The sequence below is a fragment of the Hemiscyllium ocellatum genome, chromosome 28 (assembly GCF_020745735.1).
Source record: "Hemiscyllium ocellatum isolate sHemOce1 chromosome 28, sHemOce1.pat.X.cur, whole genome shotgun sequence".
Lineage (NCBI taxonomy): Eukaryota > Metazoa > Chordata > Chondrichthyes > Orectolobiformes > Hemiscylliidae > Hemiscyllium > Hemiscyllium ocellatum.
This window is the reverse complement of record NC_083428.1, coordinates 29,311,645-29,329,003: the sequence shown is the minus strand read 5'-3', so window position 1 is coordinate 29,329,003 and position 17,359 is coordinate 29,311,645. Positions and strand designations below refer to the sequence as shown.

The 17,359-nt window shown below is 43.2% G+C and overlaps 1 protein-coding gene across 6 annotated transcripts in view; it reads left to right on the top strand.

Annotated features, from left to right (window-relative positions):
- cers4a (ceramide synthase 4a) overlaps positions 1 to 17,359 on the top strand; it is a 67,239-nt gene that overhangs the window by 29,522 nt on the left and 20,358 nt on the right. For all 6 annotated transcript variants that reach the window (XM_060846012.1, XM_060846013.1, XM_060846015.1 and 3 more), the window contains 3 exons: positions 3,982 to 4,155; positions 12,175 to 12,292; positions 16,903 to 17,021. In XM_060846012.1, the coding sequence (XP_060701995.1) occupies positions 3,983 to 4,155; positions 12,175 to 12,292; positions 16,903 to 17,021 (410 nt within the window). In that variant the 5' untranslated portion in view covers position 3,982. The remainder of the gene's footprint in view (positions 1 to 3,981; positions 4,156 to 12,174; positions 12,293 to 16,902; positions 17,022 to 17,359) is intronic.

Genomic DNA, 17,359 nt, shown 5'->3' with positions numbered 1-17,359 from the left:
AAACAAATGATTGGCTAATTTGTCTTAGTCATTGATTTGAAGAATATTAGGTTGTAGGAAGAATGTGTACTTAAATTTCTTTTCAATCTGTGAGCAGGCAGGTGGGGCTTTATTTTAGTACCTCATTAAAAAGGTGATCTTTTTGGCAATGCAGTAATCCTTCAGTTCTGCACTTCAGTGTCAGCTTGGATTAGTTCCAGCATGTCATGCCTGAACTCACAAGCTTCTGTATTAAAGGAGAAGAACAAACATTTTTGGATCTAAATTTTGACCCGACCTGACTTGCATCTTCAAAGATTGCTGAACTCAGTGGCACCTTGCAGGTTTCTCAGTTATTCTTTCCCAGTGTCACAACTAATGGACCATTGGGCCTAGTTGCACCTTCAATGTGATTCTTATTTGCAGTTTTGTGTGCAAAATAATTTGGTTTTTCATTTTGACAGCAGGACAAACTAAATTGCATATGCAATCTGAAAATCTTTTTATTTAAAATTCCCAAATCCATTACAGAAGTGCCTTTTGCTGATGCTTTTTTTCTCAACACAGGTTTTTCTTTGGTACAATGTAATTCAAAGTTATTAGTTTTTCTTTTTTTGTCGATTTGTATGTATGCACACCTATCTCTGTATGATGGTACCACTTATCAGTCTTCATAGCCCTGCCTGATTCCCTTTTCCGTTCTGTACTGGGTGCTTGCTCTTCTAGCTTATCTCTCCACGCTTCAGGCTCACTGCCTTTATTCCTGATGAAGGGCTTTTGTCCGAAATGTCGATTTCGCTGTACTTTGGATGCTGCCTGAACGCTATGCTCTTCCAGCACCACTGATCCAGAATCTGGTTTCCAGCATCATTGTTTTTACCTGTTTGTATTTCCTGTCTGGTTGATGTGCCTTAACTCTGCACAGATCAAACGAGTGGTTGAGGCAGACACCATCCCATTCTTTAAACTACTGTTATGTTTAAAGGGAGAAAGCAGATAGGCTACAGGAAACCAACAGAGCATTTTGAATCGTTCTAGTAGAGAACTAGCACAAACCTGAGAGGTCAAATAGCCTTTTTCACACTCCAAGCTTCACTAGTTGTATCTGGGCTGCAGCCTGTGACTCTGCTGAGAGTGGCTCTTTGCCATATCCTGCAATATACTTGTCCACTGAGCCATTGTATATCTAAGGAATGGGAAATAAGAGGGTCTCCTTCCAGTGTCTCCAATATTTAATCAATGGAGCAGTGAAGTATCATGAGCATGAGTTTAGATTAGATTAGATTACTCTGTGGAAACAGGCCCTTCTGCCCAACAAGTCCACACCGACCCGCTGAAGCGCAACCCACCAATACCCCTTACCTAACACTACGGGCAATTTAGCACGGCCAATTCGCCTGACCCGCACATCTTTGGACTGTGGGTGGAAACCGGAGCACCCGGAGGAAACCCACGCAGATGCGGGGAGAACGTGCAAACTCCACACAGTCGCCTGAGGTGGGAATTGAACCCAGGTCCCTGGCGCTGTGAGGCAGCAGTGTTAACCACTGTGCCATAGTGCCGCCCTAGTCCGAAATGTTTTATTTCCTCCTCAGCTGCAATGTTTCAACAGCAGGTATTGTGATGCTGTGAAATAAATGTGGACGAGAACTGGTTCAGCAAGAAACCAATAGAAAGTGACCTGTAATTAATTACTGTAAAGAAAAGCATTGGTGTGGGTGGGAATGGGGAACTGAATATTGTACTTAAGCCTGACTGAATGAATAAACATGCTTTAATTGACCTTGGGTTTGTTGTAAGCGGGTTGAGCATGGGTTTATTGCGTCTCTCTCAAAACTCATTCTTAAAAACATCTGAAATTGCTGGAAAAACTCAGGTCAGGCAGCATCCATGGAAAGGAAGCAGAGTAAACCTTTTTTTGGTTCTGGAAGATTCTGAAGACAGGTCACTAGACCTGAAATACTTTTCTTGCCACAGATGCCTGACCGGAGTGTGAAATTGCTGGAAAAACTCAGGTTTCACATCTCTGGAGAGAAAGCAGAGTTAACGTTGCAGTGGGCGGCACGGTGGCACAGTGGCTAGCACTGCTGCCTCACAGCGCCAGAGACCCAGCTTCAATTCCCCACTCGGGGGCTGACTGTGTGGAGTTTGCACGTTCTCCCCGTGTCTGCGTGGGTTTCCTCCGGGTGCTCTGGTTTCCTTCCACAGTCCAAAAATGTGCGGGTCAGGTGAATTGGCCATGCTAAATTGCCCATAGTGTTAGGTGAAGGGGTAAAGCTAGGGGTATGGGTGGGTTGCGTTTTGGCGGGTCGGTGTGGTCTTGTTGGGCCGAAGGGCCTGTTTCCACGCTGTAAGTAATCTAATCTAATCCAGTGACCCTTCAAAATCTTTTGGAACTCAAAGGCTTACTCTGCTCCCTCTCCACAGGTACTGCCTGGTTGGAGTTTTTTGAGCAATTTGATTTTGTTTCCGATTTCCAGCATCCACAGTTTTTTAAAACAAATGTTTAAACCTTTTCGCCTGGGTTTTTAACTCTCTCCCATCTCCTTCAGACACTAATGCCTTAGTTAGGTTATCATGCCATGGTGCCAGTCTCTCTGGCACTTGAGCAAGGTTTCAGTTTTTACTCTTGACAGTTGAGGGGCATCACTGTGGGATGGCTCAAAGCCTGGTCAGCTGTTGGTGCAAATCTCCCCAGTAGTGTTCCTCAACTGGGATTTCTTTAGTTGGTGAACCCCAAATAACGTTCAGGTGTGGCAAAGAGTGAACTCACTAGTTCTGGGGTATTCACTTGTGGTTCATTGTGGCAAGGGTTTAACTATTAAAGATTTGCGCTCTCTACTCCGTATTCACATCATTTTAGGCAGTGTGAACATTTGCCATGTTCATGTTCTTTAAATCAGAGTGACTGTACTGGAAGTTAAACCATTGGAGAGAAATAGTTTAAAGATACTATGAATATTTAAAAGAAATAATTGCATTTATTTAGCATCCTTCATGACAACTTCATCTCAAGGCAGTTTATAGCCATTGAAGTCCTTCCTGAAATGTAGTCATTGTTGTAAATGCAGGAAATGTAAAAGCCAACTTGCAATGTAGTGGTGAACTAACCGTCTTTTGTTTGTAACGTTGGTTGAGATACATATTCATCAGGACAGTGGGAATGACTCCCCTGCTCCTTAAAATAATTCTGCAGGAATGTTTGCATTCACTCTGAGGTAAGCAAGATTGGGCCCCTGTTTTAATAATGCATGATGACACCTCTGAAAGTGTAGCACTCTAGTGTGCTGGAGTGTCAATACTGCTGCTGAAGTCCTGAAATGTCTCTTTGCATGGTTTCATTAGTATGGAACAAATAGGGTGAAAATAGAAGATCAGTATATTTCTGGAAAAGTAATTTATATAAAATAAATCTCTCCTAAACTAATGTCTAGAGCCATCACCCAGATATGTAGCCAGGAATTTTGCTTGTATATTGTAGAATCCCTACAGTGTGGAAGCAGGCCATTCAGTCCAGTCCATGCCCACCTCTGAACAGCATTCCATCCAGACCCACTCCCTTCCCCTATCCCTGTAACCCTGCATTTCCTATGGCTAATCCACTGAGCCTGCACATTCCTGAACGCAGTGGGCAATTTAGCATGGCCAGTTCACCTAACCTGCACATCTTTAGACTGTGGGAGGAACCCACTCAGACACAGGGAACACAAACTCCACAGATCAGTCGAATGAGACTGGAATCGAAGTCAGGTTCCTGGTGCTGTGAGGCAGCAGTGCTAACCACTGAGCCACCCTTGGTGTTTGGCACTCTCTTGTGGCCTACTTGAGATTGAGCTCCTTCATACTTCAACATAAGTAGGACTCTGCCCTGTACTCAGACTCAAATACAAACTGGTTCACACTTCAAAAATCCAAGACTGATTGAGGTGGATTCCAAGGAAGTGTAAGACAGTGAACTGGAAGGAGTTAGTGTTGACCACCTGTGTTTTGTTTTGTCTCTAGGATGTCGTCTTTCCTGGACAAGTGGCTGTGGCATCATGAGTATTGGCTTCCTCCAGGAATCACATGGAAAGATATGGAAGATTCAGATCATGACCGATATCCACGGCCTCGTGACCTTTTCATCTCGATCCCATACGCATTTGTGTTTATTGCTGTCCGTTATCTGTTTGAAAGGTATCACTAATATGCAATATTTTCATTTCATTTTTTGGCCTGTCCTCATGTATAAAACCAGATTTGGCCTCAGCTGGGCTATTAAGTCCGGTTCTGGGCACTACATTTTAGGGTGGGTATGAATACATTGGTGAGAGTGCAGAAGAATTTACAAAAATTGTTCCTGGGATAAGGCATTTCAGATGGAAAGATTGATTGGAGATGTTGGGACTGTTCAGTGTTTATGAAGATGTGGGTGTACTATACCTTTTTTACGAGCATTGAAAAGCTATCAAACACTTGAGTAAATTCAAAATGTAACAGTGGATTGGAACAACTAAGAGCTGTGTTGCCAGGATACACAAACTCAAATTTGGTCAATCAGTTTAAATTATGCCCAAACTTATCAAAATCCAATCAAATATGGAGGGGGGGGGGGGTAGTTTTGACAAGACTAAATCAATTAAATGATCTGTGTTTTAGGGTATAATAAATGTCAGATTTTGAACAGTTAGAATGGTAAAGAGCAGATAGCACCAACAACTAGAGAGACAGCTTGCAGAAAGACCTGCTCTCTTAAAGGTACCTTTTATCTATTGAAGACTGAGGACACAGAATCCCTGAAAAGACAGGAAAATCTACCGAGGAGACACGGCAAAGCTGACTGGTTTCTGAAACATGATTTGTTTTGTCAATCATAATTTGGATTTTTTAATCAAATCAGCATTATAGAGGGGGAGGTGGTAGGTGTGAAAAAGGAGTTATAGTTAATATTTTGTTAGACTTAAAGAATAAAGTTCTTAAACTTTTATATTTTCAATAGCGACCTTTAGGATACTACTTTGCCCCTTGAATTTTAACAGATTGCTCCTGCATGGCATGAATCTTATCTGTGTTGCTGGTTTAAATTAGCAGAGGTGTTTAACCCCGTGTTATAACACCAGGAAGGAGAAGGCTGAGAGGAGATCTGATGAAAGTTTTGGAAATCCTGAATGATCAGGATAGAGTAAATAATGTGAAACCTTTGGCTGCCCAGAAAGGATTAAGAAAGAGGGCAGAGGTTTAAAGTAATTAGTAAAAGAAGTAAAAAGGATGGGAGGAAAACCTTACTCATGCAATGAATGGTTAGGCTCTAGAATGCATTGCCTGTGTGTGAGAGGGGGGCAGGTTCAATCAAGGCATTCAAAAGGGAATTAAGTGGTTAAAAATGGAATATTGCATAGGATTTGCTCACTGGATGAGATGTCTGTTTGGAGAGCCAGTGTGCACACAGAATGGGCTGCTTCCTGTGTCGTAATAATTGAGTCCACAGAAGAACACCATGAGAAGGCTAGAATAGGATACACCATAGTCCTTTTTTTAAATGAAGATGCAGGGAAGCAGAAGCAGTGTGGAATCTAGCATTTTCATCTTGGGAGAAACGTCTGTTATAATTGTGTTGGATAGTGTTTGGTTCAAATTCCACCTAAAATACTTTAACACTAAACCTAGACTGAGACTGAGTGGAGATTTGTTGATGGCCCCTCATATCTAGGCTCCACAATCACCAGCAATCTGTCTCACTATGTTGGAATCAATGCATACAGTGCAGAAGCTGAACACCAAACTGAGGGTCTCCCTAGCCTGCATCCTCTATGCACTCTGTCCGCAGTGATGAGACCTGGACAATTTGGATAGGCAGAAGGAATGGTTCTTATCTTTTGCAGCCAAGTGTTGCCAAAAGGTGCCCGGGATTAAGTTGCCAACTGACGTCCTGGAGGGTGATAATTCCATCAGTAAACACACTCTTGTTAATGCAACGATTTCTAGTTTGGCCATGTTCATCTGATGATGGGCATGTCCTCAAAGACCCCTATTGTGAACTGGCCACTTGGATGTTTTGCTATCAGGACACCTGTAACTCCGATGTGAAGTTTGCAGCTGTTGACACTGACAGCTGGAAGGCAGTCACTGTCTGGCTGGTCAAGGAGTTCTGTACCTTTTTAACACCATGTCTTCCTCCAGCATATGTGACACTCTGCCATGCCAGAGTAGGGCACTCTCTGGCTTCACCAAGCAATGCTTCATAGAACTGGCTACCACAGAGTGATCATCTCGGGATAGAAAGCTGTGACCTGTATATAAATACTAGGCCTTTATTATCTTGGATATTTGGTTTAGTTGCTGCTTTACTACTCCATCCAGTGACCATGACACACACTTCCATCCCATACAGCACTAGTTAAAATTTCATTTGAATAATTAATGCCTTGTTAGTGAGAATTTGTAAGTAAGTTGACCCAAACAAATAATTCATGCACTATAATTTAAAGGCTTATCTTGAGTTATTTTGTTTAACTGGCTGAATCCAATATTGCAAATGGTATATTAAGCACAGTCAGGAGTTCAGTCTATACTGAGCTGTTATTGAGAGAGCAATCCTGGAGATGAAGCTTTAGGAATCCAATGATGGTCTAAGTGAATAACATAAGCCATATCAAAGATGCAGTCAGCCTCCACTGCACAGATTGTGTTCACTCAGATCAAACACATATAGTCATCGAGGTCCTAGAGATGTACAGTATGGATACAGACCCTTTGGTCCAACCTGTCCATGCTGACCAGATATCCTAACACAATCTAGTCCCACCAGCCCATATCCCTCCCAACCCTCCCTATTCATATACCCATCCAAATGCCTTTTAAATGTTGCAATTGTACCAGCCTCCATCACTTCATCTGGCAGCTCATTCCATACACATACCACCCTCTGTGTGGAAAAAGTTGCTCCTTAGGTCCCTTTTTATATCTTCCCCCTCTTGCCCTAAACCTATGCCCTCTAGTTCTGGACTCCCCAACCCCAGGGAAAAGACTTTGCCTATTTATCCTATCCATGCCCCTCATAACTTTGTAAACCTCTGAGGTTACCTCTCGGCCTCTGACGCTCCAGGGAAAACAGTCCTATCCTGTTCAGCCTCTTCCTATAGCTCAAATCCTCCAACCCTGGTAACATCCTTGTAAGTCTTTTCTGAACCCTTTCAGAAGGATGTCGTGAAACGTGATAGGAAGGAGACCAGAATTACACCAATATTCCAACAGTGGCCTAACCAATGTCCTGTACTGCTGCAACATGACCTCCCAACTCCTGTACTCAATACCCTGACCAATAAAGCAAAGCATGCCAAATACCACGTTCACTATCCTATCTACCTGTGACTCCACGTTCAAGGAGCTATGAACCTGCACTCCAAGGTTTCTTTGTTCAGCAACACTCCCTAGAACCTTACCATTAAGTGTATAAGTCCTGCTAAGATTTGCTTTCCCAAAATGCAGCACCTCACATTTATCTGAATTAAACTCCATCTGCCTCTTCTCAGCCCATTGGCCATTCTGATCAAGTTCCTGTTGTAATCTGAGGTAACATTCTTTGCTGTCCACTACACTGCCAATTTTGGTGTCATCTGCAAACTTACTTACTGTACCTCTTGTGCTCGCATCCAAATCATTTATGTAAATGACAAAAGGTAGAGGGCCCAGCACCGATCCTTGTGGCACCCCACTGGTCACAGGCTTCCAGTCTGGAAAAACAACCCTCCACCACCACCATTCTGTCTTCTACCTTTTGGAGCCAGTTCTGTATCCAAATGGCTAGTTCTCCACGTATTCCATGAGATCTAACCTTGCTAACCAGTCTCCCATGGGAACCTTGTCGAACGCCTTACTGAAGTCCATATAGATCACATCTACCACTCTGCCCTCATCAATCCTCTTTGTTACTACTTCAAAAAAAACTCAGTCAAGTTTGTGAGACATGATTTCCCACGCACAAAGCCATGTTGACTATCCCTAATCAGTCCTTGCCTTTCCAAATACATGTACATCCTGTACTTCAGGATTCCCTTCAACAACTTGCCCACCACTGACATCAGGCTCACTGGTCTATAGTTCCATGGCTTGTCTTTACCACCCTTCTTAAACAGTGGCACCACGTTTGCCAACCTCCAGTCTTCCGGCACCTCACCTGTGACTATAGATGATACAAATATCTCAGCAAGAGGCCCAGCAATCTCTTCTCCAGCTTCCCAGTGTGTTCTCGGGTACACCTGATCAGGCCCTGGGGATTTATCCACCTTTACCCATTTCAAAACATCCAGCACTTCCTCCTCTGTAATCTGGACATTTTGCAAGGTGTCACCATCTATTTTGCTACTTTACATATCTTCCATATCCTTTTCCACAGTAAATACTGATGCAAAATACTTGTTCAGTATCTCCCCCATCACACAAAGGCCACCTTGCTGATCTTTGAGGGACCCTATTCTCTCCCTGGTCACCCTTCTTCTCAATGTATTTGTAAAAACCCTTTGGATTCTCCTTAATTCTATTTGCCAAAGCTATCTCATGTCCCCTTCTTGCCCTCCTGATTTTCCTCTTAAATATACTCCTACTTCCTTTTATACTCAAAGGATTCACTCGACCTATCCTGTCTATACCTTACATATGCTTCCTTCTTTTTCTTAACCAAACTCTCCATTTCTTTAACAATCCAGCATTCCCTATACCTACCAGCCTTCCCTTTCACCCTGACAGGAATATACTTTCTCTGGATACTTGTCATCTCATTTCTGAAAGCTTCCCATTTTCCAGCTGTCCTTTTTACCTGCGAACATCTGCCCCAATTTTGAACATTTTTGGCTAATTCCATCTAAATTGGCCTTTTTCCAATTTAAAACTTCATCTTTTAGATCTGATCTATCCTTTTCCATCACTATTTTAAAACAAAAAGAATTATGGTCATTGGCCCCAAAGTGCTCCCCCATTGACACCTCAGTCACCTGCCCTGCCTTATTTCCCAAGAGTAGGTAAAGTTTTGCACCTTCTCTAGTAGGTTCATCCACATACTGAATCAGAAAATTGTCTTGTACACACTTAACAAATTCCTCTCCATCTAACCTTTAACACTATGGCAGACCCAGTCGATGTTTGGAAAGTTAAAATCCCTTACCATAACTACCCTACTATTCTTACAGATAGCTGAGATCTCCTTACGAGTTTGTTTCTCAATTTCCCTCTGACTATTAGGGGGTCTATAAATACAATTCCAATAAGGTGATCAACCCTTTATTTCTTAGTTCCACCCAAATAACTTCCTTGGATGTATTTCCAGGAATATCCTCATTCACCACAGCTGTAATGCTATCCCTTATCAAAAATGTCACCTTCCCCCTCCTCCTCTTTTGCCTCCCTTTCTATCCTTCCTGTAGCATTTGTATCCTGGAACATTAAGCTGCCAGTCCTGCCCATTCCTGAGCCATGTTTCTGTAATTGCTATGATATCCCAGTCCCATGTTCCTAACTATGCCCTGAGTTCATCTGCCTTCCGTATTAGGCCCCTTGCATTGAAAAAAATGCAGTTTTAATTTTAGTCCTACCTTGTCCCTGACTGTCTCTGACTCACTTCTGTTCTCAACTATACCAGTCTCAGATTGATCTCCAACCGATCCATTTGATCTGATGAGATTCACAACCAACAGCATTTATTGCAGATATAATCCGCAGTAGCCCTTAAACTCTTTTTAAACTCCCACATCTGACAAGTGCATATTGCTCTACCAAAGACCATTTTTGCTCCTTCACAATCTACAGACCCAGAAAATAACTCTTATTCCTCTACAAAACACTGTCCTAGGTTAAATTAATAGTTATGGCTTCTATTTTAAGTTTAATCAAGAGCCATATCTCAAAAAACGTATAATCAAAAAAGAACCCACTCTACTTAATACTGCATACTTTCTGTAGGTCACTTAAAAACAATACAATACACTTGTTTGCTTCTGTGCTCTGAACTTCATCCAAACCGTTCCTGAGGTCAGTTGTGAATCTCACTGTTTGTTAGTTTTCCCAGGTGCACTCAAGTCCCACGTTACATGAATTCAAACAGCAAAGGCAGTAACTGTGCAGGTTCATTGCTGTGCCTGTTTCTCTTCCCTGCACTGTCCTCACCATGTGCTTCCTTTGTCTGTTTTTCTCCATTTTAAAACTGTCGTTTTGACTCTTCCCTTCCCACCCAACCCCTGCCTCCCCAAGTTCCAAAACTATGCAACAGCAGATAGAACAGTAATTGCTACTCCTGGAATTTGAGGAAGTCACCTCCAGCACCTAAAATAGCTCAAAGAGCAGCTGTTACAGCCAGAAATCTTTCCTGTGCTCCATGGATTAATCAGAATCCTCCTATACTAATGTTTACAGATTTGCTATTTATACATAGAAGTGAGCTGCAATGTGGCTGCAAAGGAATATGGGTGGTTCGGCGGGTGGTCAAAAGCATTGCTGATGGAATCCATCAACTGGAGAAGTACAAAGTGGGAAAGTAGAAGATATTCCAATGATAGTGAAACATTGGTATTCAAAAGGATCTGGGTGTCCCTGTGCACAACCCAGTAAGCTAACTTCAGGTACAGGGAACAATTAGGAAAGCAAATGATTTATAACTACTTTAAACCAAGGAATTGGAGTATGAGTAAAAGAAATCTTGCCTCAATTGTGCAGGACTGACCAGACCTAGAGCGCACAACAGCAGGAACAAAAAGCAGAAGTTGCTGGAAAAGCTCAGCAGGTCCAGTAACATCTATGGAGAGAAATCAGTTAACACTGTCTGGTAACCCCTCCAACCTAGAGTACGGTGTATTTTACATCCCTTTGGTAATGCATGCTTTCCCAGTCTTGAAGGAGCGAACCAAAGTTCTGTAGATTCTACAAGTAGAGTTTGCCAATAATTTATTCAGTTAGAATGAAAGGTGATTTACTGAAACATCAAACACTGAGCTGTTGTTCAACGGACCTGAGGAACTATTGACTTTGACTTTAATCTGGGTTATCAGGACAGCTGACATTGAGGATGTCATTTCTGGATAGAATGAAAAATAATTCCAGGATTGCATCCCAACTCTGCACACCAGGGAATGATCTGTATCACAGTCAGCTCTGTGGTAGCTGAGTTTAGAGTCAGTCATAGAGCTGTATGGCATGAAAACAGACCCTTCAGTCTAACTTGTCCATGTTGACCAGATATCCTAATTTAATCTAGGCCCATCTGCCAGCACTTGGCCCATATCCCTCTAAACCCTTCCTATTCATATGCCCATCCAGATGCCTTTTAAATGATGTAATTGTACCAGCTTCCACCACTTCCTTGAGCAGCTCATTCCAAACACACACCATTCTCTGCATGACAAAGGTGCCCCTTGGGTCCCTTTTAAATCTTTCCCCTCTCACATTAAACATATACCCTCTGGTTATGAACTCCCCCACCCCAGGGAAGAGGCCTTGTCTTTTTACCCTATCCATGCACCTCATGATTTTATAAACCTCTATAGGATCACCCCTCAGCCTCTGAAGCTCCAGAAAAAGCAGCTCCAGCCATTTTGGCCTCTCCCTATAGCTCAAGCCTTCCAACGCTTGCAAATCTTTTGAGCCTTCTCAAGTTTCACAACATCCTTCCAATGGGAGGGAGACCAGAAAAGACTGCATTTATATGGCATTTTCCACAACCCCTCAGCACCATGTAGTGCTTTACAGAAAATGCAGCTTTATTTTTGATGCGTACTCACTGCCAAAGCTGTTGGACAGGATAGACACTGGGAGGATGCTCTCCTTGGTTGGAGAATCTGGAACTAGGCATTTCATTCTAAAATAAGCAATTGACCATTTTAGAGTTAAGATAAAGAATATCCTCACTCAAAGGATTGTGATTTTATGAATTCTCCTTCGCAAGACTCAGTCGTTAAATGGTAAGTTTGGGATGAATAAATTTTTGAAGGTTTAGGAAATGGAGATGTTGTGGGATGGTTAAGCTAAGGTAGGACAGCAGCCACGGTCCTACTGAATGGTGAAAAGTGATTTCATTGACCTACTCCTGCTCTTATGTCATTGCTCTACTATTGTGAGGCACTTTCTATTGTTCCAACACAAGTGACCCTGCACTCTGCTGTGGATGTCTGCTAAACTGTTAGTAACTGCAGCTATTGCATTGATAAGTCTCACCTTTTGCCGCATATCCAGGTTGATTGCTTTGCCTCTGAGCAAGCAGATGGGTGTGAAGGAGAAACCCAGAAAGAGAGCCTCTCCTAAGCCGACCTTGGAGAAGGTGTATACGTCGCAGAGCACATGTCCGAAAGAGGTGGGCAAGTTTTTTTATTCACTCTAACCTAAACACTGGCTTGGGAAGGGCTTGCATTTTAATGAAGCAATTCTCTATTCTACACTTCCAAAAATCTTCAAAGCAAAAGAACAGTTTTTATATCAGATAACCAGAATAGGGATGTGTACCCTGATTAATGACATAAATGGATTAGTAGACAGAGGACTATGCTTACCTCTGATAGTAAAAAATGAGGTCTGCAGATGCTGGAGATCACAGCTGCAAATGTGTTGCTGGTCAAAGCACAGCAGGCCAGGCAGCATCTCAGGAATAGAGAATTCGACGTTTCGAGCATAAGCCCTTCATCAGGAATAAGAGAGAGAGCCAAGCAGGCTGAGATAAAAGGTAGGGAGGAGGGACTAGGGGGAGGGGCGATGGAGGTGGGATAGGTGGAAGGAGGTCAAGGTGAGGGTGATAGGCCGGAGTGGGGTGGGGGCGGAGAGGTCAGGAAGAGGATTGCAGGTTAGGAGGGCGGTGCTGAGTTGAGGGAACCGACTGAGACAAGGTGGGGGGAGGGGAAATGAGGAAGAGCTTCTGTGCAGAGGAGATGACCTGGGGGGTGCAGTGAGAGAGGGACTCACTGAAATCATTATCATTGTGGGCTCTTAGATGTTACTTGGAATCTCCCATCTCTCAAAAGTAGAAATGTTTTTGTTTTACGATCCAGAAGACTGACTATAAAGACGAAAAGTAAGCTGTTATTGCACACAGCAGGTATTGTACTATTTCTGTTTTTGAAGAAAACCAAATGTAAGGCTGTGACATTGACCCTGAGCTCTGAAAAGGTCACATTCCTCCTGTAATGTGGGAAGCAGGAGACTTAGGAGCACAGCACTGTTGCTCTAAGGCAGACCACTGGGGGAACTGAGAAACATCAGGGAACATGCAAGAATAGAAAGTGCGAGAGAAATTCTGGTCCTGTAGCATCTACAGAGAAGTAGTTGTTAATATTTTGAGTTCAGGGACTTTGGTCCATGTTGCCAGAATGCTGACATTTGTGCAAAAATGGCACCATGGATGCATGGCTCTTAAAAAGGATCTGACAATACAAATAAGAAATCAGTTCGCACTGTACAGGCCTGAGTGCTCATTGACTCGAGTAAATAGGCTGCAAATAGCCTCTCGGTAAGTTTCTTTTGTGGAAAATGTATAGAAGGTGCATCAAGAGGTGTGTTTGTTGCAATGTTTTGCTTAGATCAGCAGAAGTGTTGACTGTATGGCTGCTGTACTTGAGTGGCTTCTATTTAGCACTTGTCACCGTGTCTGACTGGGGGCGATTTCAAAGCCTAGCTCTGTTTGATAAATTATTCACCTGTGTTCCTGGCGAGTAACCTGATCCAACTGGAGCTGAATTCCATGTGAGACTCGACTGTACAGAAGAGGGAGAGTATTTAAGTCTGGCGTTTTGCCACCTGTGGTGTGCAGTATCTGAATGGCTTTGACTTTTGTGGTCTTGTCTGCTTTTGAGCCGATCTATTTTTGTTAACGAACTGCCAGATGTCATGCTCTCTGGGCCCAGGATTGGTATTGGATCCCTGGGGTGTTGGAATTCCAATATAGGCAGCTCTTAACATAGTGTTGCAGCTCAGTGCTCCCTACAAAAGAATAATTGCGAGAAGTTCCTGCTTGCCTCTAGCTGTCGATCTTGTGATGACCTCGAACAAATATTTATTCAACTTGTTGGCTGTGTGCCAGAGTGGGCCTACTGAGGATCTGAATATTCAGGATGAGACACATCTCCCAGAGCCACTTGGAGTCAGATTAACAAATCGAGAGTTGAAATAGCATAGGAATAAAAGCGCTTTTTGAGAAAAAAGCGCACTAAAATAAAGAACTGCAAGTGCTGGAGATCTGAAATAAAAACTGAAATGGCAGGTGAAGTTCAGATTTGGCAGCATCCATGCAAAGAAAGTGGAGCTAATGTTTTGAGCCCAGGGGCCTTCCTGCTGGGGCAGTGCTAATAGGTGGAGGGAATGCTGGATGACTAGAGTAATTGAGGTTTTGGTCAAGAATAAGAAAGCATTTGTCAGGGACAGACAAAAATAGGGATTCCCTAGAAGAGTATACTTAAGGGAAATCAGGAAGGCAAAAAGGGGATGTGAGCTAGCTTTGGGTTAAGGAGAATCCAGCGGGAGCCTACAAACTAATTAAGGACCAGGGTAACTAGGGAGAGAATAGGGCCTCAAAGATCAGCAAGACCGTTTGGGTGTGGAATGGAAGATATTAAATGAGTATGTTGCATCGGTGTTTACTCTGGAGAAGCACGTGGAAGATGGAGAATGTGGGAAATAAATGATGACATCTTGAAAAATCTCCATATTACAGAGGAGGAACTGCTGGAGGTCTTGAAATGGGTAAAGGTGGATAAATCCCCAGAACCTGATCAGATCCACTCTTGAACTCTGTGGGAAGTTAGGGGTGGGATTGCTGGGTGTCTTGTTGAGATATTTGGATCATGGATAGTTGCAGGTGAAGTACCAGAAGACTGAAGGTTGGTTAACATGGTGCCACTATTTAAGAAAGGTGGTAAGGAAAAGCCAGGGAACTGTACATTGGTGAGTCTGACATCTGTGGTGGGCAAGTTGTTGGAGGGAATCCTGAGGGAAAGGATTCAAATGTATTTGGAAAGGCAAGGACTGATTTAAGGAGTCAACACTGCTTTATGTGTAGAAAATAATGTTTCACTAATTTTTTTTTTAGTAAAAAGAGGATTGAGGGCAGAGTGGTGGATGTGAACTAATGGATTTCAGTAAGGTGTTCAACAAGGTTCCTCATAGTCTGGCTAGCAAGGTTAGATCACACCGAATGCAAGGAGAACTAGCCATTTGGATACAGAACTGACTGAAAGGCAGACAAGGTGATGGAGGGTTGCTTTTCAGACTTGAGACCTGTGATCTGTGGTATGCCACAAGAATCAGTAAGTCCACTATTCATTTTTATATAAATGATTTGAATGTGAACATAGGAGGCATTGTTAGTAAGTTTGCAGATGATGCCAACACCGGAGGTGAAGGTTATCTCACTACAACAGGATCTTGACCAGATCAGCCAATGGGCTGAGTAGTGGCAGATGGAGTTTAATTTTGATTAAATGAGGTGCTGCATGTTGGAAAAGCAAATCAGGACAGACTTGTACATGAAATAGTAAGGTCCTTGGGGATGTTGTGCAGATTAGAGTGGTGCTGGAAAAGCACAGCAGGTCAGGCAGCATCCTAAGATGTGCCTGACCTGTGCTTTTCCAGCACCATTCTAATCTAGACTCTGATCCCCAGCATCTGCAGTCCTCACTTTTGCCTCCTTGGGAATGTTGCTGAACGAAGAGACCTTCGAGTGCAGGTTCATAGTTCCTTGAAAGTGGAGTTGCAAGTAGATTAACAAATTGAGAAGGCATTTGGTATGCTTGCCTTTAGTCAGTGCATTGAGTATAGGAGTTAGGAGGTCATGTTACAGCTGTACAGTGCATTGGTTAGGCCACTTTTGGAATATGGCATGCAGTTCTGGCCCCCTCTGCTGCAGGAAGAATGTTGTGAAACTTTGAAAGGGTTTAGAAAAGATTTACAAGGATGTTGCCAGGGTTGGAGGATTTGAGCTACAGGGAGAAGCTGAATAGGCTTGGGTCCGTTTTCCCTGGAGCATCAGAGGCTGAGGGGTGACCTTAGAGGTTTACAAAATCATGAGGGGCATGGATAGAGTAAATTCTCTGGTGTGGGAAAGTCCAGAACTAGAGGGTGGAGGTTTAAAGTGAGGTGGGGAAAGATTTAAAAGGGACCCAAGGAGCAACCTTTTCCATGAATGGAATGAGCTGCCAGGAGATGTGGTACACTTAGACATTTAAAAGGCACCTGGATGGGTACATGAAAAGGAAGCGTATAAGAGGGATATGGGTCAAATGCTGAAAGTGGGACTAGATTTATTCTGGTTGGCATAGACAAATTGGACCGGAGTCTGTTTCCGTGTGAAATCTGATTTCTCTACAGAACTTGAGAAGCAAGCAGAGTTCTGTTGTGCTGCCAGACCCGAGGTTCTCTAGCGATTTCTGTTTTTCTTTTATCAGAAAATATTTGTAGTGAATTTGGGAGTAATTTGGCCTTCATTAGAGAAACACTAAACTCTTCCTGAACCATCAAACAGTCAGGTCTGTGTAGGTATTTTAAATCAACCTGTATAGAGATGTTCTGCAACTTTGGAGCAGATGAGACTTGAACACAGACCTCCTGGTCTAGAGGTAGGGACACCAATGCACCACAGGACCCCACCCCCCCCCCCCGGCACTTTCTAAGTTAATTTGTGAGATCCCCCCCCTTGATGTTTGAGTTAGCATGCCACATCCCGTTGGAAAAATGGTTACCCAACACAAGAACACACCTACCGCTGTCTCTGTCAACACACACGTGAATGTATTTCTGAGCTTTGCTTTCCCATACGATGGTGATGAAAATGAGGGGCAAAGAAACAAAGTTCCAGTTTGTTCCGAGTGGCCACGTTATCTGTACGAAGCCACGTGGCAGTGCAGAGTCTAACTGCTTACCAGTACAGCCAGTGGTCATGCAGCAAGGTTAATCAGTGTGTTCTATTCTGTTTTATGATAGAATGAACTCCTTGCCCTTTCCAAGCATTGCGACCTCTCTGTCCAGGAGTTAAAGGTTTGGTTTCGGCACCGAAGAAATCAGGACCGACCTAGCATCTCTCAGAAATTCTGCGAAGCCAGGTGAGAATGATGTTGAGACAGTTTAAACCAAATGGCAATAGATTTGTCTGAATATCAGACATAGACATGGCTCCGATACATCAGCTTTGAATAACAGATCTGTAATCATTCCGGAGTGGGAGTGCTCCCTTTCCTTTGCCTGGATGCATATCTTTCTGCACATTTCAGAGTAACACTCAAACACCGTTAGAAAGGAAGTGGTCACTTGGGCTAAATGCACCATCTTGAGGGAGTACGTTGCCTGATAAGAGACCAAGCTATGTGACTGACTATATCCAGTTCCATCTGTGTTCAGAGTTAGTGATTAGAATTTGACTTGATGCTCGTGGAGGGAAGGC